This window comes from Orbicella franksi, chromosome 13, assembly GCF_964199315.1.
Source record: "Orbicella franksi chromosome 13, jaOrbFran1.1, whole genome shotgun sequence".
In the NCBI taxonomy this organism is placed as follows: domain Eukaryota; kingdom Metazoa; phylum Cnidaria; class Anthozoa; order Scleractinia; family Merulinidae; genus Orbicella; species Orbicella franksi.
This window is the reverse complement of record NC_138157.1, coordinates 10,631,889-10,655,435: the sequence shown is the minus strand read 5'-3', so window position 1 is coordinate 10,655,435 and position 23,547 is coordinate 10,631,889. Positions and strand designations below refer to the sequence as shown.

At 39.8% G+C, this 23,547-nt stretch overlaps 2 protein-coding genes across 3 annotated transcripts; one reads left to right on the top strand and one right to left on the bottom strand.

Moving 5' to 3' along the window:
• Nucleotides 1–108: 108 nt before the first annotated feature.
• LOC145465806 (fibronectin type 3 and ankyrin repeat domains 1 protein-like) lies at nt 109–6,565 on the top strand. The gene is made up of 2 exons (XM_081449565.1): nt 109–1,108; nt 4,090–6,565. Exons 1-2 carry the CDS (start codon nt 634–636, stop codon nt 4,728–4,730), a joined length of 1,116 nt encoding a protein of 371 aa, XP_081305691.1. The 5' UTR covers nt 109–633; the 3' UTR covers nt 4,731–6,565.
• Nucleotides 6,566–10,719: 4,154 nt separating this feature from the next.
• LOC145464823 (kinesin-like protein KIFC3) lies at nt 10,720–23,265 on the bottom strand. Of its 2 annotated transcripts, none has more exons than XM_081448620.1 (16): nt 23,023–23,265; nt 22,792–22,897; nt 22,501–22,584; nt 21,206–21,288; nt 19,582–20,037; nt 18,646–18,864; nt 17,702–17,818; nt 17,445–17,621; nt 16,507–16,785; nt 15,854–16,147; nt 15,236–15,340; nt 14,478–14,723; nt 13,923–14,052; nt 13,086–13,283; nt 12,338–12,481; nt 10,720–11,733 (listed from the first exon to the last, which is right to left on the bottom strand). In XM_081448620.1, exons 1-15 carry the CDS (start codon nt 23,047–23,049, stop codon nt 12,339–12,341), a joined length of 2,664 nt encoding a protein of 887 aa, XP_081304746.1. In that variant the 5' UTR covers nt 23,050–23,265; the 3' UTR covers nt 10,720–11,733; nt 12,338. The 2 variants fall into 2 exon arrangements, with proteins under 2 accessions (XP_081304746.1, XP_081304747.1); XM_081448621.1 differs by having other exon boundaries at nt 10,720–11,564.
• Between the last annotated feature and the right edge of the window lie 282 nt (nt 23,266–23,547).

Sequence of the window (23,547 nt, the reverse complement as noted above, 5' to 3'; positions counted from 1 at the left end):
TTGAAGACCCTTGCTGTTTTCATTACGACAATAAACTTGAATATAAACTGAACCCTTTTATCGTCATTTCTAAAAGAGGTTAATAATTAACAAGTTTTGTATATTTTAACCTTGGGTTCTGGCGAATCCGGCGTTGGATACAATTGCTGTAAATTCAAACAAATTTAATATTTATTCAAGTATTTGTGTTCGCTGGTTTGTGGATCGAGAAATAATCACGGAACGGGAACTTGAATTATTTATAATAAAGTTGTAAATCCCTCAGGGCGTCGTGAGCAGAGCGTGCTGGAAATGCGAAGATTTCAGTTAGCGACGGCAGATTGAACAATTAATACCCCCCGTACAGATGATGAATTTTATGTCAATATATATTGCACAGTTTAACTCGTGTTAATTTATGGTCTGTAGACCAGGAGCGTAAAGGAGCTTACGTGTTGTGATCGCGCGCGTGACGGACGACTTCGCATATTAGTATTCATTTCAGTGGCTAAGAAGCAGATCTTTACGTGTCAACGTTGTCAAGTTAACAGTTCTTGAACTCAATAGCTCAGGTGAGAGCTGCCTGAATCACTGGAGCAATCAAAGGCGTTAGATAGCAGAGGGAATCGTCGCGGAGTTTGTTCAACGACTGAAATGTCTCTGCCCGAGCTAACGGTGGGCGAAGTAAATTATAACAGCATTGAACTGAAATGGGAAGACCCCGAAAACGACAACAACAACAAGAAGCGAAAACTGTTTCACGTGCAGTTGAACAGGGCTCGCGTAAGAAGCCCTTGTCCAGGCGGGCCGATGCTTGATCCGCTCACCAACTACCAGGGCTACAGCCAACAATATGTGTTTAAGGGCTTAGAGTCCATGACTCAATATTTTTGTCGGCTGCGGATAATGGACGGCGAGAGCGATCGCCAAGGAAGTAGCGGATGGAGCGAACCGATCACTGTCTGCACAGCAAACGAACCGCCGTCTGGAGCCGAGCTCCACAAGGCGGTCTCCAGGCAAGATTTGGAAAAGGTTCGGCATATTCTGGAAGAACATAGCGCTGTTGTCGAGGTGATGGATAAGTTTGGATTGACGCCGCTAATGGTGGCGGCTCAAAAAGGCTTTACAGGTAAGTGAGTAATACTTGCCGATAGTAAAGACAGGATTTGGGTCAATTTTTTCCAAATCATGTTTTGAGCATGTATGCAAATTTCAGTGCATTCCACGCCATCTATGTGTGCAAAGTCAATGGCGAAAATGCTATTTGCACTTGAATGTGGTTCACTTGCTGACTCATGAATCAAACAAGGAGATTTGATCCCAGTGAGATATTTTTCTAATTCTACTTTGCCTTACTTCTTTTAAAGATGTTTGCAACATGACAGTAAGCTGCACTCTACTGATATAATACCATGTTTGAACAAAACAAGAAAGCTTCTAGAAGGTTTTATTGATAAATTGGATCCTTAAATCTTTAAAGAACCTAGTTAATTAGTGAATTTCGATGCAATGCGAAAAATCGTCCCCAGGGCATTGTACCAGGAATTGAAACCTGAAATTTTCTACCTGCCTTTGTTCAAAACGTAAATTTCCGCTGTTTTGTCTACCCCTTTTATCGGAATAACAAATGAATTGATCGATCTTGTATTGGATTAATGCTACAGGGCATTATTTTGAACGAGTTTTATCAGGAAATTGTGTGTAAAAAAACTCGCTGAATAAAAGTTGGCGAACCATTCTATTTAAGGGTTTTCTGTCTGCTGGTTTTGTCTTGTTCTTCAAATCGTCAAAAAAAAGAGGAAATAAACGTAATTTAGATGGTTCTTATTGCGTTGATTCAGAATCTTTTGAGACAAAGCTAAATATGGCCGAACTCTCATTAAAATGACAACAGCACACCATCTGCCTCATTTTGTGTAATTTCTTTTTTGAAAGTGTGGACCGGAAAGAAACATTGTTAGTTCATAAAGGAAACCTATTGTTTGCTATTGGAACCGGGATTTTGAATTTGCATAGCGAGAAGCTTTCAGACCCTAAATAGTAACATTTATGCGCTGCTATTCTATTTTTAACAACATCGCGAAACTGAATATCTAAAATTAAACGAAACAGCAGGTTTTCTTTTAACAGCTCTAATGCAGTATTTCCCTACTATTTTCTCAAATAAAACAAGATAGATATTACAGCTTCGTGCTGATAATGTCATGGAAAATTGGGGGGTATCCCAACAACGAAAAATCTTTCACAAAAATGTGATTTGTTGACCTCAAATGTCAGCTTCGTGGGCTAAATTTAATCCAGCCCGACATGTTTTTGATCATTTTTTTACTTTAATTGAAGTCTGTCAAGTTTTATTTAACTGCGGTGGTCGCGACATGCAAATTTCGAAACTTATTTGCTTCATTAGTAGTCTTAGTAGTATACTTGGTGTGTTGTGCCTAAGATCCATTTTAAAGTCATTTTTAGACTTCGATTTCTGCCTTAAATCAAGCGAAACTTGACGGAATATCAGAAATGAATTTGAAACTGAATACCCCGAATGACACATAACAAGATGTTTACCAGACTACGGAGGCTAGGGAATCCATATCATGTCATTATAAATTCTGAAGGCGTTTGGTAAAGTCAAACAAAAGGAAAGGCGTCACGTAATTGCAAAGGTCAGCTGAAAAGAAGAGTAACGTCATCGAAAACACTAATTATGGACTCTCTTGGGACATGTTAGTACAATATGATTCACCTGACCTGTTCTCGAAAAAAATCCCTAATCAGTTTAAATTAAGCCTCTTAAGCTTGCTTTTCACGTGCGACGCAAGCACAAGCGCAAACACAATAACTCTTATTTCACCGTGAAAACGGCCTTGACGCAGGCATTAGTGCAATTGCAAGCACAAGCTCAAGGATAAAATATTTTTCCTTTTTTTTGTGCTTCCACTTGTGCTTGCGTTTACGCTGCGACAAGTGAAAACGAAATACCGCTCAGGCATAACACAGGCACAAGGATATTTACCAGCATGGTTATGTTTGGCCAGTGAAAATGCTGGATCCAGATTACCACGCGCCTAAATGGTTTGGAAGGTTAGGATGATTTTGCTTGTGCTTTGCGTCGAATTTCGTTTTTACTTGGGTCATCCCTATTGCTTACGTTTTTGCTTGTGCCTGCACTTGTGTTTGCGTCTAGTAAAAACCAGGCTTAATGCGACGAGTTTTGTTAAAATGGACAAAGAGAACCTCGACATGGCTGCTGCCACTTGAAAAAGTCGTATGCAATTATGACCGTCCCCAGTCTCTCGCGTCCAATATGCAATCTTGCAGAGAGCGCAAGAAAGATGGGAAAGGAAAGAAAAGCTCCGCCAGACAGCATCAATCACGCTTCATGCGCATGCTCGTTATCACTCTTGAGCACGAGTAGCCGTCGAGGAGCGCGTGAGAGCAAAATAACAAAGTAGGCGGAAAAAGTACAGTAAAATCCAATTTGCATCAGAGGCAGTTTGTAGTTTCTGCCCGAAATTGCCTCGTATTTACGTTGGATTGCATTCTGATGCAAATTAGAAAAGTTTATCGCAACATCGTCCTTTGCGTTAGACGTGCGGAAGAAGTGCTTTTGATAACTATGTTTCCATTTTTTTATTTACGTTTTTAAATGGCTAGCTGGTTGGTATTTAAGAACGCGTCTAAACTCGAGCACAAGCGTGAATGAGGTAGCTTGCGAGAGCAGTCTCTTTTTCCAGCATTTGCCTTGCGAGTTGGAGTCACACAGATTATATACATCTTATTAGCCTGAGCTCGAGGTCCGCACTGGGAGAATATTGGCGCGAAATCTTGACAGAACGGACCAAGTACTGTGAGGTCCGTAAAGAAAAGACCAGGGGTCGATGTTCTCCCAGTGTGGGGGTAAGCTTGGTTAATAAGGGATTTCATTACACGACTGGTATAAAAGAATCCAAGTCACACTAACTGGGATAGTCTAGAAGTAGATAGGCGCCAAGTCTAAACTAGTCTCAGGCTTGAGATAATTTATTCTGATATTAATTTGCTTTTTTTCCTTTCTTAGTATTTCCGTGAGGTATAAAATTTATAGTCTAACTAGATCTTTTCATTTATATTCAGATGTAATGGAAATACTTCTGGAATTTAATGCTGACCCTGAGTATTCAAACTCAAGCGGCAAGACTGCCCTAATGGTTGCTTGTTATGCTGGCCAAGAAGACGCAGCCAAGCTACTCCGTGAACGCGGCGCCTTATGGGAAACACGTGACAGAAATGGATTAACCGCTGTACACTGGACAGCAGACGGAGGGCACGATGATCTCCTTTTATGGGTGCTTCGGAAAGGAGGTCCGGTCGACATAGAAGACAGCGTGAACGGATGGACACCCTTAATGCGCGTTGCGTGCCTAACTGGAAATGACGAAGTAGCGGAAGTCCTCATTACCAAAGGTGCTGATATCAACAAGATTGACAAATCCGGTAAGACTGTTTTAATGGCTGCCTCCATGAACGGCCATTTTAATTTGGTGCGTTTGCTGGTTGACAAGGGAGCTGATGTATTCCTGAAAAACAGGGAAGGAAAAACGGCGTTGGAGTTCGCAAGGTCCATGGAAAGGCAGCGTATTATTAAATACCTTGAATTTCAAGTGGCAAAGGAGGAGAAGCAAAGGAAAGCTAAACTGCTGGAAGAGAAACTTAAAGAAAATCAACTGAAACTAGATCAGATGCAAATAGGTGCAAATAAAATCTTAACTGAGTAAGGTCTTACAATATCTAAAGGTTTACTTGCGAGGCGGGGCCGTGGGTAAAGTTTCATTCTCTTGGTCATTATATATGAATACCAAACTCCTTCCCAGAGCTTTTCCCAATTTTTAAGGGAAAACCCTGGGAACGAAGCTTTATGCATATGTACTTATATCAGGTTCTTGATATTGTAGTTCAGATAAAAAAAAGGACAAGTGATCCGTCGTCAAACCTGACATCAGTGCATGATTTCTGGGTTTGCAGACTGCATTGACACCTTATTTTACAAGTAACCCAACCATAGTTAATAGAGGGGAATGGACATGAAACCCGGCAAACGTAGAAGGAGCAAATAAAGACGCCAAGATTTAAGTTGGAAGTTCCACGACCGTGCACAATCTTTTGTTTTAAGCTCATACACTATGCATGAATACGTAACCAAAACGTTGCTTTTGGTTAGTTTCACACCCAGAAATAAACAACTGTTGTGTTTTGTAGACGGTCAAGACCACGAAACCGAACAAAAACACACAACAAAGAACTTTGCCGGGTTTCATAACCATTTCCCTCTATTAATTATGACACAACTGATTGTTCTGAAAATGTTCAATGGCATGGTATTGTATGTTTTCATGGTTACTTAAATCAAACAACGGCGAACATTTTTAAAGTAACGTTTCAAGAGGATTTTTTTTATACTTAATGCATTTGCTTCGCAAAACGATTGCCTTGTTCTCCTATATAACTGAGCGCCATGAGACATGCTTTCTAGGGCTTAGCCAATCTCCAAGGTAACTCATTAATTATCGTTAATTTATTAAGGTTTTCACCACGATAAATAAATATAACTCTCGCCTATTTAAATTAATTCAGAAGCTTAAAATAAATTAAATTGATGATTGCTATTATGCGATGTTGTTATGCTGAGAATACGTAGAGAGTAAATGAAGATTACATCATTAATTAATGAGTGATGATTCCTCTTTCATTACACCATGATAGCTGGGTATGTGTGGTTGTTAGAGAAAGATACCTTTTAGTAACCAATTAGGACACTTTGTGACGCTTCATATAGAGCCAAAAACGGACCTCACACTGGATCGAGTGCATGTTTTCGGTTCGAGTCCTGGCCAAGATTTTTATGTCGTGTGCATTGTCAGTTGAATTCTTGGTCAAGACACTTTACTCTCAACACCCTGGTATATAAGGGAGGCGCAGTGAAATCATAGCTAGGGCACTGGACTCCAAATCAAGCGGTCTGGGTTCGAGGCCTGACCGGGGTCATAGTGTTGTGTTCTCGAGCAAGATGCTTTATTCTCTCAGTGCCTCTCTCCACCCGGGTGGGTAAATGAGTACCGCCGCATTTAAAGCTGGGGGTAATCCTGCGGTGGACTGACATCCTTCCAGATGGGAACAGATATACTCTTAGTCGCTTAGAGTTACAGGCACCGAGGTACATGGCTTCGGCGGTATGGGCCACAGGCCTGACGCAGACCTTACCTTACCTTTTTCACCCAGGTTCCTAAATGCCGATGGGTGATCTGTTTTGGTAATCTGAGAATATCCTGGGGATACCTAGAATGGACCAGCAGTGAAGATGTTTACAAAGCAGTCTCGAAACAAATATCAGTTGTAAATACTGAAAGGTTTGAAAGTATTCTTCGTACTTATTCAAAAGGAGATCATGAAGAACCATAGAATTTTCTTGGAAAACCAGAGACGCACATCTCTCACCGATTCAAAACGCTACTGAGCTAGCAATGAATCGTATAGGCGCGCCAGAAATGTATTAAACACTCCATAACCGAAATCAGATAAGTGCAACAACTTAGCACTTTGGATCAAACCTTGTCAGCCAGACGCGTCAGAAATGTTTTATTACACGTACAAATAAACTGAAGGTAACTGCTTAACCTTGTCACACTTTGAACAACACATCAACGTTTGGCAGGAAGGTCGGCTTTTCCATCTCATAATTGTTTTCCACTGCTGATGGGCGACTAGCAATCAGCTACTTTTCAACTCTTTCCGTCTCTTATACTTTGATGGATCAATACTACCACTTTTTGTCAATAATAAAAAGGTAAAGTCTGCATACGAGCCAAGTGGTCCACCAGGCCGGTTTCTGTAGCATGAAGCGACTACGAGTATTTCTACTCCTCCCTGGATGGGATGCTATTCCATCGTAGGGTTACCCCCAGCGTTAAGTTCGCCGGTACCCATTTATACACCTGGGTGGAGAGAGTCACCGTGAGAGTAAATTGTCTTGCCCAAGAACACAATGCAATGTCTCCGGCCAGGTCTCGAAACCGGACCGCTCGATCCGGAGACGAGCGCACTAACCATGAGGCCACGGCGCCTCCTTTGTCAATAATGTATCACACAAATGCACAATTTTTGGTAACAACATTTTATATAGCAAATTACCACAACAACAATGCAACCTTAGAGACCGTAGAAACAACTTTCATTTTAGGTTTAAGTTTTTAATTATAACTTTAAGAGAAGCTCGGTGACCACCAATTTTTTTGAATTGTGATAAGCATGATAAGATGCAACGTTTTGTAAAGTTTTAAAAAACATTTATTGAAGAAGTTCAGAGCCATCTTAAATTTTCGAAAATTTAGATGGATGGTGGATTCAAACCTTTCTTCCAGCTGCCACTGCGTGGATACGGCTCGGTGCTCCCCAGGTCAACTTCTAGTGTCCAGCTGGTCCAGCTGGCCTCTTGAGAATCCTAGTGGGAGGGGCCTTAATCATAAGCATAAGCATTACACGCAGACGCAGTGAAGTGCTGCTAAGTATCGCTTTTGTTTAAGAAATTGTTGTGACAAAACGTGATTACGAACATCTTGTGGCGTCTTGTCATGTAAGCTTATGCTTATGTTTATGTGTAGGGGAAAACCAGCCGTTTTTCCCTCGTGCATTTTCTTTGTGAAGTAAGGCTAGTTTATCCTCGGGTATAAACGATATGCATAAAAACAACAACTCCATGATAAGCATAAGCCGACATACTAGGGCGCCAAAAGATGTCGATAATCATTTTTTGTTAGATAAATTTCTCTAAAAAATGGTGTTACGCAGCAGTACTCTACTGTGTCTGTGTTATTGCTTATGCTTATGATTAAGCCCCCTGCTATTGGGATTCTTGGTTATGTTATATTTATCGGCATAAATTATATATACTTTCATTGCAATGTGCTGATGACCTCCATATCATTTTCACATCGTCTGTTTCCGATCGACAAAACTTACTCTGTGATCGGCTCACTACACAACAAAGGTTTTAGCTACTGATGTGTTAACCTATGTGATAAAACTGTGGTGATTCAAGGCTTGTGAGGACCTCAATAACACTCGTATCTCACTCAATGTTGATTAATTACACAAAAACTATTAGCCGGACATCACCAACTGACACTGCTAATCATAGTCATAAGCAATGTTTTGCTATGCTGTCAGTTTTTCCTCTAATCAGTCTTGTTTGGTTCGTTTTTTTTCAGCGTCCTCACGCACATTAATACCGATCTGGAGTTTAGCTTGGATGGTCCTTAAATCTTTCTCGAAACCTCTCTCCAGTGTTGCCGATCTTTCTAATATAGTTGAAACTTCGGCCAGCTTCCTCAATGCCTTGTCGAACTGTAGCTGACCTTCGGAATAACGCTTTCTTTGGGACGTTCTGTGAAGATCAATCGCCCACTGCACTGAAGATGGATGTTCCTGGCGGGTCGAGTCAGTGTCTTTGCTTCTGGTTGCATCTGTCGAGCCTGCTTGCACTGCACTCTTTGCAGTTTTCTGCCATCGTCTTGTAACGGACGCCCTGAACATTTTAACCACGTCCAGGCCACAGGTTTTCAAATTAAACTATGTCGATATGAATAAGGCAGTCTGTAAAAGTCCTTGCGTGCCAGCTGTAGGCGTAATTGGGAAATGCCCAAATTCAATGAGTAAAGGTGTTATTGTTCGTTCTCGACAGTGAGAGGCTTCTCGACTTGATTAGGCATTTTTAAAACTCGTTTGTTCTCAAGTAACAGGAATTTTCATTTGGCACCCTGTCACAAGCTTCTAACACGCAAATAAAGCAGTCAATCAGCTGTAAGCTGGCCTCAATTCAATTGCGGATATTCTGCCCGTGGTTTTTTGGACAACAAGGGATGTATAATGTAAACACTTCTTAACGAGTTATTCATAATATTCTTCAGAATATGTATTATGCTTTTCAGTCAGTTTTATTTTACATTCATTTGATGATGTTACGATCCCTTGGTAACATCTTTTTCATGTTAACTTAGGCCCCCTTCTCATTACGCCGGAGAAATTTGAAAATGATGAGCTTTATTTTCACGGTTAGGTAAACCAAAGTAATCCGTCACGAAAACGGAAAACGATGACGTCACCATAATCATGTGATTTCCCTTCCTGAGTTTTCCTCAAACACATCCAAAATGACCGTTGATAGTTGCTTTTTCAAATTTCTCCGGCGTAGCCAGTGTGAACGGGGTCTTATAAGCGGTTATGTTTACCCGGCAAGGCAAAGGGATCCCACCCGAAGTCGAAAAAAAAATGTATGCATGCTTTTATATGCCCTGTCTATGAGCAAAAGTGCGATGATTATGCTATGAGCATTGCATGCAACCCGTAGAGTTATCACCGTTTTGGAGCTTCAGAATTGCCTACTGAGGGGCATTGTACATTGTGCTCAAAACATCTTTCTTCTTGTAAACTGCATGCTAGTAACATATGCTAAGCATGTACAGAAATGAAAGTTGAAAATGAAACTTAATGTTATACTGTAGTCATCGGCCCGGTCATCGGCAACATTGAGATTAGTGAATTCCTATCTTTACATTCGGCAGGTAAATGTATCACGTTGATTTCTGCTCATTCTGTCTGCGTTTTTTTTTTGTACTGATTCGTGATATTCGCCTCATGTTAGTATCATTTCGATCCTTGAGGATTTAAAAAAAACTCGACTGAGGTCACATTTAGTACTGGCACAAAGCCACATACCCATAGGCAAATAAATTTGTTAGAAAAAAATTTCCTAAATTAAATTGCAATGAAATGCGAAGCACCTTCAACTTGTAAGAGATAAATATTTTAATGATTGCATTTTAAAACGAATTTTCCATCATATTCCGTCAGTAAATCCGACCCCCTCGTTTTAATTTGAAAGCTGAGTATGAATAATTTTTTGGTTTTTGTCTTTTAGAGTATTTTGCCATCTGGGACTTGTGAATAAGAGCAAGCACTTGAGTTCTACAACGTAAAACTCTTATCTTGGCTTGTTTACAAACAAAATAAGCTATTTGACATTATTCTCGACACCGACAAACAGCTTTCACAATAACTCTGAAAGAGATCAAGGTATGAAATTACCATATCTATTAGATTAGACGTATAAAAAAGCACCGATTGATTGTCATTTGGGCCTTTTCCCGCAGAAATGGTTTAGCAAGGAAGAGTGCGAAGCATGATATACGAGCACAAAGAGCGTCAACGTTGCTAAATGTCACACAAAAAACCCCGTTGTTCCATTCTCGCGGTCTGCGCTCACTCCAGCGTTTCGCGGTCGTTCAACGCTTTCGACACTCTGCCCCGCTAAATAGCCGCCTGTTTTGCTGGCTAGGTTGCACAGTATTTGGGACCATGTGACGCGCCTGTTCGCTTCATATTACTTAAGCCCAGGCTAACTCCCGTACAGTATTGGATGAATGCGGTGGTTTATTGAAAGTCGAAAGACTAGTTAATATGCGAACCAACAAGCACAATTTTTAAACCCTCGAAAATTAAACGCACTCCTCGCTGCCAGGGCGCCTCTTTTTAATTTTCCCTTCCACTGACAATTGAAAAATCCTGAAAACGAGGCTGCCTCTGATCTCTGAACCCGCGGTAAACGTCAGTGGGGTTACCTAGTAACATGACGAAGAGCTCCAAAAGACCTTCTTAATTTTAACCACGCTCTCTCCTTGAATCAAGTTACATGCAATAACGGCAATGTGAGTCATAAAATGCTAAGTTCTCTTTATTTTCAAGGAAAAATAATTGTATAAATAAGTGACGAATTGTCCACAAATTCTAGGAATCATTCGCGTTACTGTACAAGCACGCAAAATTTGTTATAACTTAAGACAATTATTTATTGCCTAAATACTGTACAAGATTGAAGATAATTCAATGTCTAGGAAATCGTTGGTATTTTACCGAACTTTAAATAGAAATACAAAAATTCGTCACCGTTTACTTTAGCATTACAAAAAGAATGACAATTTGTGAAAAAAAAATTCATTGTACCAAATAATTCCTTAAGATCTTTACCAAAAGAATGACAATTTGTAAAACAATTCTCATTGTACTAAATAATTCCTAAAGGCAAATTCTTTAAAGACCTCTTGAGATAGCTATTCAGTTCATAGTATAACCAGGAAACTGCAAGGTTCATTTATCCCCCTGGCTCGACTTTAAGCACATATCTTTTCCCTAAGTTATTGTAATTTTCTTTGCAAACGTGTATTAAGTATCTAGAGAAAATAAAGCATTGTTGTTGTTGTAACTGAGCCAAGTATTTTACTGCCAAAAAACTGATTTTAGCGAGTTTTCGGTGACTCGTAAAATTAATTGTCCCAGTAATTTTTATTCACCAAGAGTACCTTTTAGACCTCAGTTTGTCGAGTCTCTTCATTTAGTCTCTTTTCTTGTTCTTAAAACGAATCAAATCTTTAAAAAAAAGTTGCCTGCTTTATAATACAATGTTGTGCAAATCGAAACATTTTACAATCATACCAAATATCATAGCGATTAACACGTCGTAGCATTTTGTGATACCACAGGCCACTCTGATGTGGACAATTCTACCAAACAAGCAGAACAAGTGATGTCAGTACTATGCTGACCAGAAAAAACTTCTCCGCAAATTTTATATTATTTTAGAAAATCTTATTTTCATTGAAAACTTTCAATTTAAACGCAGGATTTCTCTCCAGGTTTCCTTGACATCGAAGAAGGTGAGCTGGTTAACTCCTGAAAACAAACAAACAAAGAAACAAAGAAACTGTTAAGTTGATATTATTTTGATTCGTTATCTATCCAATTTTCTAGTCCTTGTTAAGTCTGGTAACCTGGTTGTTTTAAAAACACAAACAATTAAGCAGCCAAACAACTTTACTAACAAAAGCCAAAATTCTAGAGCTGTTAAATGGCCAACTGCATAATATGGAAATTAAGGACAACTTAGGCCCACACCACGCCGGGGAAATTTGAAAACGCAGCTTTATTTGTACGGTTAGGCCTACCGTCCACACTAATCCATCACGATAACGGAGCTTTTCGAAAACGATGACGTCACGATAATCACGTGATTTCCCTGCCCGAGTTTCCCTCAAACACAAATCCAAAATGACCGCTGATTGTTGCGTTTCCAAATTTCTACGGCGTAGAGTCGTAGTGTGGACGAAAAACATTTGATGCGTTTTTTTCAAAGTGCAAACACCGTTTTCAAATTTTTCCGGTGCAGTGTGGACGAGGCTTTACTAGTTCCAGAGGAACAGGAATTCACGCTGACTACTCAAGTAAATAAACTTAATAATTTAAAAAGCAGCAAGAACAGTCTTTTAATATTCCATACCTCAACTTTTGATCGTTCGTTTGGTGGCCTGTCCTAGCTCCACCGTTCTGACACGCTGAGCAAAATTCAAGCTGCAGACTGTCTCAGCAACATTCTTTTCCACAGGTGCTACTTGCACAACCATAAGCGTCTTAGAGTCACCTCCTGTACATGACATTATATAATAAGTCAAACTATTCTCGCGTTTTGATTGGTTCTAACTTATGATCAATTAGAAATCAGACGCACAGATGACGTCAATTTCCTTTTGACATTCGTTCTTTGCAACTGAGTTTGCCTCAGCACTTTGTAATTGGATCTGTCGTTCTTGTTCATTCTCTGTTTTTATTCCTTTAGTAGTATTTTAGGAAGGTTTACGTGAAGGAAAAAAAAAACCCAGCAGATCTATTGTAAACCCATGCTCCTCTCCGTCAGACTGAGAAGTGAAGCATGAGCTCGACCGCGTCGGGTGACGTCATATTCTTGTGGCTGAACACCATCTCCCGGATTAGCCAAAGAAAAATGACTTGAAATGACCCTAAACTCTGTAGGTAAAATTTCTTTATAAACCTCGCTTTACGAGAGCCTTTTTAGAAGAATATTATATACTCTTTTTATTTGTGCAGGTTTTTCCGCAGTGATGGAAATTTCCCGTCGCACACACTTTCATATGAGGCCCTACGTGCAGCCGTACCTCCTCCCCGAGGAAAATCGTTTTTCCTCGGGGAGTAGGTACGGCTACACATAGGCTATTCATATTGTGACTTACCCAAAGACTCTTGCAGAAGATACGTCAGTTTGGAGTTCCTGTAAGGAACGTGCGAGTTTTTGTTTTTGAGCGAGTGGATAACGTCGCCCAAAGAAGATAGAGATTTGTTAATATTTTGCGCCTCTTTCATTCGGGCACCCTCTGACCCACTCTTTGACACCCTCTCGCTGCCTGCCAGGTCGACAAGGTTGAGTTTTCCTGAGGATATAACCAACAGAAAACGATCACTTTTTGCTTATTAACAGAGCAGAATAGGGCTTGCCATAAGTTGCTCGGCAACTTTTTGACAACTTTTCATATTTCGAGCAACTTTTTGCATTCTGAGCAATTTCTAGTTTTCTAGATATCGGAGCAGCTTTTAGTACTGTAATTGGCCATATATACTTCCATATTTTACAATGTTTCAGCAGACAACTTGTGAATTTCTTTAATTTTTTAAATTTTTTCTTTAATTTTTTTTTTAAATTTTTGTTAAAAAATTTTTTAAAAGATTTCTAAAAAATTTTGATATTGATGAGTAGTATTTACTCATACGTGTTGTGAACAAATTTATTTAGCGACGCTGGTTACAACGCAAAATTGCACAAAATACTTAGAAATGTTACTTTTGTTGCACAGATTGCATATAATAGCATCAGACCAAATAAAAGAAGAGAGAAACAAAAAAAGTTTTGCAGTTATGAGAAAAGGCCAGTTTGGACGTCCATCGAGGATGTGCAAGGCAATATAACGCAAAAAAAACAAGCAAATAATCAAATAAACAAACAAAACGACAAACAAACAAACAAACAAACAAACAGGAGTAGAACAAAAAGAATATCCGACAGCTAGCCTTACCAATGCTTCTGTGCCCAGTGGTCTTATTTTGGCCGTTGACTGTCACACACAGAAGAGCATGAGAACGAGACGAATGCTCATTCATGTCAGTGATGGCGGTAGCCCTGTTCTTCTTTCCCATGGCAAACACCTGTCAATCAATCAGTTAGTCAATCAATCAATCAGTCAGTCAGTCCATCAATCAATCAATCAGTCGATCAGTCAGTCAATCAATCAATCAATAGGTCGGTAAATCAATTAATTAACTAATTAATCACTCACTCACTCACTCACTCACTCACTCACTCACTCACTCACTCACTCACTCAATCAATCAATCAAGCAAGCAAGCATTCAATCATTCAGTCAGCCAGTCAAACAATCAATCAATCAATCAATCAATCAATCAATCAATCAATCAATCAATCAATCAATCAATCAATCAATCACTCGATCAGTCAATCAGTCAGTCAGTCAGTCAGTCAGTCAGTCAGTCAGTCAGTCAGTCAGTCAGTCAGTCAGTCAATCAAACATCTAATCATCTATCCAGTCGGTTGTTCGGTCGGTGAGCCATACCTCGTTTAGTTCCTGTACATCCTTGACCTGTATTTCAGTCAAGCCAGGAACATAAAGACCTTCTTTTCCTTGTTTCACTTCAAGCTTGGCTGAAGGATTATCGCCCAGTAGATCACGAATCATTTCATTGTAGATCTCGATGACAGACACGTTGATACTGAAGTGCCAGTCAACTCCCCTGTCACGTGTTTCCTCGAACAGAAGTTTCAGTGCTCTCTGATTTAAGCCTGGATTGGAAGACGGGCCCTGGAAACAAACACAAAAGCAACTTCATGTCATCTTAGAATAAAGGTGAAAGAATTATATCGAAAGCTTCAAAAACATTTTACTTTTTCTATGACAAAAAAAGAGCCTGCCTCGAGCTTCAGCAATATAGATTAACCGCTGTGTTCTCCGCCTTTTCTTAACCTTTAACCATCTTTTCCTTAATAAACTCTGGCGAATTGTGAATCAGCTATGGAAAACACTCCGCTACCCTCACATGAGTTCACGTTAAGAAAGCGACGTCTCCAGACAAGTCTAAAGAGACTACGAATACATGGCTTGCAAACATGATTAGAAGCAGCGCTCCTATTCGCTTTAGTCTTGCGTGACTCATGACCGTAAAGACCGCGCCCTTCCCTTGAAAACGTCTTTGATTGCAGAAACCCCTAGGGGCTTTATACGATTAGTGACGTGAAGAGGGTTTAGCAGGCAATCACTACTGAAGTCAACGATCAGTTATTATAAAAAATGAGAATACAACGCTCAGGGTTTACCTCCATTGTAAATGTTTTGCCGCTGCCAGTTTGACCGTAGGCAAAGATACACACATTATAACCATCGATACAGGACACAATCAGCGACTTGACTTCCTCGAAAACCTTTAAAAACATAAGAGAATCACACACTTACAAGAACAATATTAAAACCGAAATTTGCCGGCTTGTTTCACTCCAAGCTTTTATCCGCGGATGAGGAATTCAGTGTTCCAGATAAGTGAGGGGTCTCAGGTAAAAACCCGACGAGGTCAGCCACATGACCCGACAAATTAACAGAAAATTTATAGTGATTTGGTGGGAGCAATAGAAATTGGTCCCTTGGAATTCCTCATTGGCACCCTACCTTGAAAACTTATCTGGAACCCTGGAAATTGTGAAATTCCTGGTACGACTTGATTTGTTATTACTGCGACCTCTTTAAGTAGCGGTTTCTTTCTCTTAGGGAGAAAACTAACAGGTTTCTTCTGATGTGAAAAACGTTATCTCCGCAAATTGTCTGAATGCGCAGTTTTCGACGAAGAGGTTGCTTAAGTATGCAAGATGGCAAGTGGAAATTACACCACACTATGTCAATCAAATGGGGTATTTGTTCAGGTCAGTTGAATTATTTCTTACCTGCTCTTGAGTGGATTCTGGTCTAAACACTTTATCCATCTCGAATAGTTTTGGTGCTCCCTTTGAGAAGACGTTCAGGATGGCATCATCATCCTCATCAAAGGAGATGACATTTTCAGCATGTTTTCCTCCTCCATCTTCTTTTATCAGAGGTCTAACTCGGCAGTATACCCGGATGTTGCCCTTTAAGTCCACCAACTCGTTGTGCAGTTTCTTCCTTAAAGTCATCTCCTTCTTATATTTCGTTACAAGCTCTTTGTTTTTGTCGTCAATTCCTTCGATCCGTTTTGTTATCTGTTAGTAAACGGAGAGAAAATTTCCTCATGAAGTTAAAGTGTTAACTCACAGCACAAGTGATGAACGTAGCTGGAAGTTCAGTTTGGTTTCCACAGACAGGGAGTATTGGAAGTCATGGTTAAAAACGTCTACTAGTGTACTAACGAACAAGTCTGGTCAATCACATAAACTGACATACAAACACCAGCCACATACAAACACTACATTTTTAACCTTTCATAAGCGGACAGCTTGTTTGTTCTCACAAAAATACACGCTTACGGGAGGTTCGATTGTACAATGTAGTTACAAGTTAACATCAGTAAAATAGTATGGCGCACCTTGCACCATTAAATTAAAACAAGAAATACATTTACTTTTTTAATTGCCTCGCGAACGGCTGGTTTGATTCCAGTTCCAAGTTTTAGGCAACTTATTCTAAGATCTTGCTGCTCTCGTTTTAATTCTTTCAGGATATTGTTCATCACTCCCATCTGGTGTGTGACACTTTTTAGTTTGGAGCGCATCAAGCTTGTTTCTCTTTCCGTCTTGGCTCTCTCCTCTGCTAGAAGTTTTCTTTTTTCCTCGTCGAAATCTTTCATCTGTTGTTCAAATTCTTGCCCAAGCTGATCGATGTCTGACTTGTATTTGCTGATCTGTTTGTTGGAATAACAAAAAGGTTTTTTCCATTATTAACTAAAACATCACAAGAAAAAGGAGATTGTCAATTTTCGTTTATTAAATCAACCCAAGGAAAGGAGACCAAGTCAGTAGCTGAGATCCGTGTCTACTTGCCAGGAAAGTACTCATTCGCGCAGTTTCCCAAGCCAATTCTTAGCTCTAAGATTGTACAGAGGATGTGCAACGCAGGAAAAAAATACATAAACAAATGTTAGAACAGAGGAAAGTAGGGAAAGGGTGCGGGGGCAACATCCTCGGAGACCCAGGGGCAGTTAGTTGGGGCAGGAGGAAATAAATCGGGCAAAATTTGAAGCGTAGAAGGCTTCGATGCTTCAAATTTTGCCCCATTTATTTCCTCCCGCCCCAACTAACTGCCCGTGGGTCTCCAAGGAAAGGGAGGAGGGGGGAGGGGTGAGGGAGGAGGCGAGAAAAACAATCTGAGCGACAGAAAGAAAGGAGAGATCACACTAACTGTTAACTTATTCACGATCGACAGCAAGTTCCCTCTAGTGCGCAACCACTAAGCTACTTTACCAGCTGTTCCAAAACTGTCACTCAGGCTTGACAAGGGAAAATGAGAATTGGACACAGAAGGGCATAGGATATTGGTCCTAACGTGTAAACAAACTCGTACCTCCTCTTCGAGTGATTTTATTTTGCTGTCCTTCTGCTTTAGTGCAGACTCAAGAGAGCCCATTTCCTTTACAACTTTTTGTAGCGTCCGACAATCGGCCAAAGCTTTCTGCTCATTTCTTGTACTCTCCTCTACGTTGGTTTTCAAAGACTTGACATCAGCCTGTAGAGCTGATACCTAAGGAGGCAGAATAAAACACAATATCTTAGCGCATGGAATTTTTTTTCCCGAATAAGGGAGACTTAATTATGACGTACCTTAGCGTTGTACTCCGATCTCGACTTTGCAAGAATTTCTTCAAGTTCTTTGTTCTGCGCAATCATTTGATCAAGCTGCTTCTTAGTTTCTTCCGAAACAACGGAAATGGTTCTCGTCTGGAACAAATTAAACGAGAAAATGACAATTACAATGATCTATGTCAATACGAAATGAAGCGATAAAACAACATATTGGCAAGGATTCATCAATCTCTCAAACTTTTCAGGCGTTTAGTTCTTAGGGTTTTCAATTCTTCAATGCTATGGAGACTTTTGTGTGCACTGTTCAGTTTCTTTTAAGATTTTCTCTACAGTCTAAACGTGCCCCTCACGCGTCCCTTCCCCCGCGCTTTAGTCGTTACGGTCCTTTCAATACTTGAACTTCCGATACTTTGGTGACTAATTTTATACCCTTTGTTTAGCCCGTTTCAAGATTTAGGTTTCCTACAGTGGGTAGAAGTGCCCTTCACTTGTCCCTTCAACCTTCCCACGCTGTGTCCTTTCCACGCAGGGTCCACCCATTTATGGGTCTAAGGATCTTTGTACGATTTCCAGAAAACACCAAGCCTAATCCCTTGCGACGTAAACTATATACCATCATGTAAGGCTTGACGCAGTTTTCATTTGCTGTTTAAAAGAAATCGGTTTTGCAATACCGAACTCGACGATTGGCTTAAAAAAACACTCACGTCACTTTTTGACCCAATCAGAAGTAAAACCCAAACCAGTCGTGACTGGCTTATACACGTTTTCCCGCCCTTTGCGTCAACCACATGTGTTTACTTCGAGTTTTGATTGGTTCATTGAATTGTCTGCGCGTAATTGGCTAGAGTGATTACTTTGGTTTTGGCTTTGACAGTAAAACTGAAACCCGCTCTATACTTATAGAAACCTTACATGTAACAAGGCAAGTCAGTACTTCTTGAAATCTTACATAAACTAACCTTGGGAGGCGTGGCCGCCAGACTGCTGTACTTCGCCTCAGCATCTCGCAGTTTCTTCTTGAGATTCAGCAGTTCCCCTTCAAGTTGATTTTTTGTACTGTGATGTAGTTTATGAGCACTTTGAAGTTCGTGTTCCAGAGTCTGTATTTTCTTTTTTAAACCGACGTTTTCCTCTTGCAAGGAAATTAGTTGCTTGTTGTCGTTTTCTTTTGGCTTGATCTACAATTAGATGATGTTATTCAAAGTGATATAAAATATACAGTAATACCAAATCTTTTACCTTGGTGCCAATATCCAAACCAAACTGGGCGTTCGCTCGTACGCTAATTATTTTTTTGCCGTGTACCGCTAGAATAGAAAGTTTTTCTCTGAGTTTGCCGTGGTTGTTATTACTAGCTATTACTAGATGAAAGAGAGTAATTTCATTTTCGTGATGAGTGTTCGATTTTTTCCCCTTTTTCTGAATGATGCACTTCACCGATTTTATGTGAGCGATGATTACAGCTTCATAAATAGGTCCACTGTGTAAGCTAATAGTATGAGTTTGGAACTGTTTCAACGTAACGTTCCTCGCAAGTCTCGCGTGTAATCATACCCAAACTCGCAATAAGCCAATCACAAGCCTTGTCTACTGTCCTGAGAACTAATAACCCCTGAAACGCCGTTTCGCGCGAAAATATGTACAGATATTTGTGATCAGGGATAATGCTATTTACCTATTGACTGAGTGGGCGTGCCGGACGGTAACATATTTGGCTCGAGGTCAGGACGTAGGGACCGAGCGCAACGAGTTCTGTGCGACCTGACCGAGTGCCAAATATTTTTCCGTCCGGCCTTCCCACTCAGTCAATAAACATTTTATCATATGAGCATTTTGTTTTAAATTACTGTTGGTGGTGTGAGGTGCATTTTCAAAATATGTATAAAAACACTTACACTTTCTGTTCCAACATTCTGTAACTTGATAATCTCGGCTTGTGACTTGCGGAGTTTAGACTCTAAATCTGAAATACTTTCTGACAAATTATTGACTGTCTCTTTGTGTTCATGCTTGACTGTTTCGAGCTCCGACTGTGTCGACAGCCACGTTTCGTGTATTCTGCTTTTTTCAGTATGAAGATCGTTTATTGAGTCGACTAGTTTTTTAATACTTGAGGATTTTGTGCTCGCTGCCGGCAATGACTGTGAAGGGCTTGATCCTTTGATGTGACTTTCAAGTTCGGCAATTTTGCTTTCTTGTTCTTCGATTAATTCCTCTAAGTTGTGAATAAGCTCTCCTTTCATTGCCAGTTGTGATTCGTGGGTTTTCTTCAAAATCTTTATCTGTGACTTTTTGTTATTTTCTGCCTTTTGAAGCCTGGATTTGTAGTTGGCTGTTTTGTCTGTCATGGCCTACGAGGAAAATCAGTACAACGATATTAATATCAAGGGAGCTATAGGTCACATAATTCAAAGTAGTTAGAGGTACATGCAGGCAATCCTGTTTATTTTCGTTCATTATGAGCCCTAAACGCTTCAAGTTTTCAATTATTGGTAAAATCAAGGCCACATAAAAGTCAGGATAATTTTGCAGCATTAAAACTGACAAAAGGCATTTAGGGGAACATCAGGATCACCTGGGCCATCCCTCATTATCAATAATAACTACATATTATCCAAGAGCGAGGTCTTTACCGGTAAAGACCGAACGTTCAAGGTTAATATTACGTTGTGTATTGTATGGCTTTCTGCTTTGGTTTTACAGGTGAGGAGAATAATATCCTAGAATTAGCCAATCAGAGCATGTGTTATATTGGCTGCTAACAAAAGCCATATAATAATCAAGAAGTACAGCATGGCTTTTAGATCTTACCACTTTGTGATTCACCCCTAAAAATACTAATCCCGATTTTTTGAACACTCAATTTATTGGAATCTACCGATAACTTGAACCATAAGGCGTTTCCCTCCCCTCATCCAAACACTGTTATTTTACCCCCGATTTCTAAACTACCTGATTTTCTAAACCAATTTTTGTTTCCCTTGGAGATTTGAAAAAAAAATCATAATTTGACTGTATAGTCAAAGTATGGTTGATATTTAAAAAATAGTAACCTATCTCTAATACATACTCAGCCTTGACCTACATAATGGGAAGCAAGGGGCCAATAGGAGACAAGATTTGGTGCACTGTCTCCTACATTGAATTCATGCTTTCACCCTTAACCCAGTTCATATGTACTTAGGCACCTGGTCCCAGCTGATCAAATGATGGATAACACTATCCACCAGAAAAATCACTTTCAAGTGGATGATGTACTTTCTTTTGTCAACACTTACCCACTGGACAGTGATTTATCAGGCTCCATTAATTCAAAGGGCTTATAACGCTTCCAATGGGTAACACACTATCCACTGGATAGCAATTTGTCCAACTCAGCCCTGGTGGATAGTGTAATTTACCCTTTGAACAACTGACCCCTGCAGTTTAGCAAGCTACCCTGTCCGGACTGAGTGCACTCTCTTGAGCCCCCTTAGTACCTTAAGGGCTACCTGTGAAATTCCCGTCTTGAAAACAAACCTTCAGGTTCATTAGCAGTTCCTCCCGTTGCTTGTCCTTCTGCTTTATTTCAGCAAGAAGAGCTTGAAACTCTACTGAAGTACCTACAAATGTAACAGCCAGTTTCAAGCTATTGGTTTGTCCTGATGTCTCAAGAATTGATTCTCTTACTGCTCAGGAAGAAACTTGCCTGTACCTCAGTAAAAAGAGGAAATGAAACCCTGCCTTGCAAGTAGTATTAGAATTAGTACTAAAATTGTTTTAGTATATGATAACAGTCAAAAACTAAATGCAGGCCGTTTTAAGTCAAAAATAAAGAATATTTTTTTCTCTTTTAAGGACAATGCACATTCAGATTTGTTTATTTGTTGATCTAACTCTTAACTTTCTAAGTTATGAAGATTTTTTTCATGAAACCAGAAAATGGATAAAATTAGCTAGAAAACAATTTAGTTTTGGTGGATATACAAGGCTATTACATACAGTAAAAATGTTCTGTTTTATTCATTTTAATTTACAATTAAGAATTCTTAGCCTTGTACCATAATGATTCTTGAGCTATCAGAAGTACATACAAACAGTAATTTACTGTGTAGTGACCTGGCTGTTAAATTGAATAATGACAGTACAGTATTAAGACCATTTTCACTCTCAAACAATTTTTTGTCCCAATAGTCATAGTTTTGTACGGGACATTGAGGATGGAAACATAAGAGACGCATTTCATAAGTGACATTTTGATCATTTGTTTACCTCAACTGAAATATGTTGATCAATACATTTTGTATAAACCTCCTCATTTTACACTTCATAAGTGCAAACTTCATTAGATATTCCAACAATTAAATACATGTCCTTAGGGACATATATTTTCCCAGATGTTTTCCTGCCATAACAACAGGCTTTACTTTTGGAAAAAAAAACTCAACAGAATGATATGCAGACGTTTAGTGTTAACAATCACGTTTTAGTTGGACGAAATGACAGTATTAAAATTTAAATCCAAGCTTTACATAAAAAATGTTCCCACAGCGAAATACAAATTAATTAATAATATTGTTCAAAGCGGAACAACAGATCTCAAAACGACAGGGCTGAAGATATTGACATTGAAACATTTCTCCAGGAGACTAACTGAAGCCTTTGAACGACAGATCATAAATCACTCGATAACAGAAACGCAACAGGTGGCAGAAATCATCCATGCTGGAATTTGACTTATAAGTAAGGGAATACTGAATCCAGCTTTTAAATTAATTACGCAACGTTCTAAAGACGCTGTGCATAGTACAGTGCCTGATTATTTTTCAATTCACCTCGACTAGACAACTGATCAGCCTCGGGCTCTAACTCTTCATCCCCACTCGAGGACTGCCCGTCTTCAGGAGACGAATCATCATCTGATTTAAAAACAAGAGTAATAAAAAGTTGAGAAAAACAATCATCTCTGCAAACTCAAGTGATGAGCTAAAACGCGTCACACGCGACTACTGTCACTTTCACAACAAGACATGATGACTTTGAGACGACTGTAAACTTCTTTTCAAAGATTTTTTCTCAGCAGCTCAGATATAATTTAAGAATGCAGCTGGGCCATTTAAACTCACCATCGAGTCCTAGTTCCGCTTTCCACAAATCTTTCCTTGATGGCGAAGGCTTGTGTTTCGAGTCAGGCTTGAATGACATCGGAGTCTTGAATGGCGAAGTCTGACTCTGAAAGTCGATAATGATAATTGCATTAAGTTAAAGCAAATAGAACAGCCATCATCAGATCTTCGTAGCACTGCCACTTACAATCGCTTTGTTAACAAGAAAACTACATGCAACTCAAAACTCACCATCGCTCGATCTCGAGGAGACAACATTTTCAGATAATTTCGGTCGGATTGTTTCGACGGCTTCCTTCGGAGTCTACTTATTCTGCATGAAATCGCACGGGATCGCTCAATGAAAAGATATTCACGGAAATACACTAATCAACGCTTTCAGTTTACATGTAAACGGCTTCATTTACGCTTTTTCAGTCTTCCCAGGTCCTACAATCTGTGATGAACGATCCGCGAATCGAACGACAAAGGAATGAAACCGTTTGGAAACCCCGGCGTTTCCTTCAAGATGACGTCACCAAGCAACAGACAACAATCAGACCCAATCCTCAAACCCGGTTGCAGGGCAAGTTCAAACACATCCCAGGTTTGAATTTTTGGCGCCAGGCCAAGCTTCTGGAGCCAGGCCAAGATGGGGAAAAGAGTACCTTTGAGACTGAATTGTCGCAAGTCCACACGGCAAATGAGAAGTATTTTACGTGAATTTCTAGCCGTGACAGTCAGCAAAAAGTTTCATTTCAACTTTGGAATATGACT

Bases quoted from the DNA above. Each gene is read 5' to 3' on its own strand.
- LOC145465806 (XM_081449565.1), top strand. From the start codon at position 634: ATGTCTCTGCCCGAGCTAACGGTGGGCGAAGTAAATTATAACAGCATT. The intron at 1,109-4,089 runs GTAAGTGAGTAA...ATTTATATTCAG, and splicing joins GGCTCAAAAAGGCTTTACAG to ATGTAATGGAAATACTTCTG.
- LOC145464823 (XM_081448620.1), bottom strand. From the start codon at position 23,049: ATGTTGTCTCCTCGAGATCGAGCGATG. The intron at 17,819-18,645 runs GTTAGTTTATGT...AATTTGTTCCAG, and splicing joins TGGCGGCCACGCCTCCCAAG to ACGAGAACCATTTCCGTTGT. The intron at 14,053-14,477 runs GTATGGCTCACC...ATTGATTGACAG, and splicing joins ATGTACAGGAACTAAACGAG to GTGTTTGCCATGGGAAAGAA.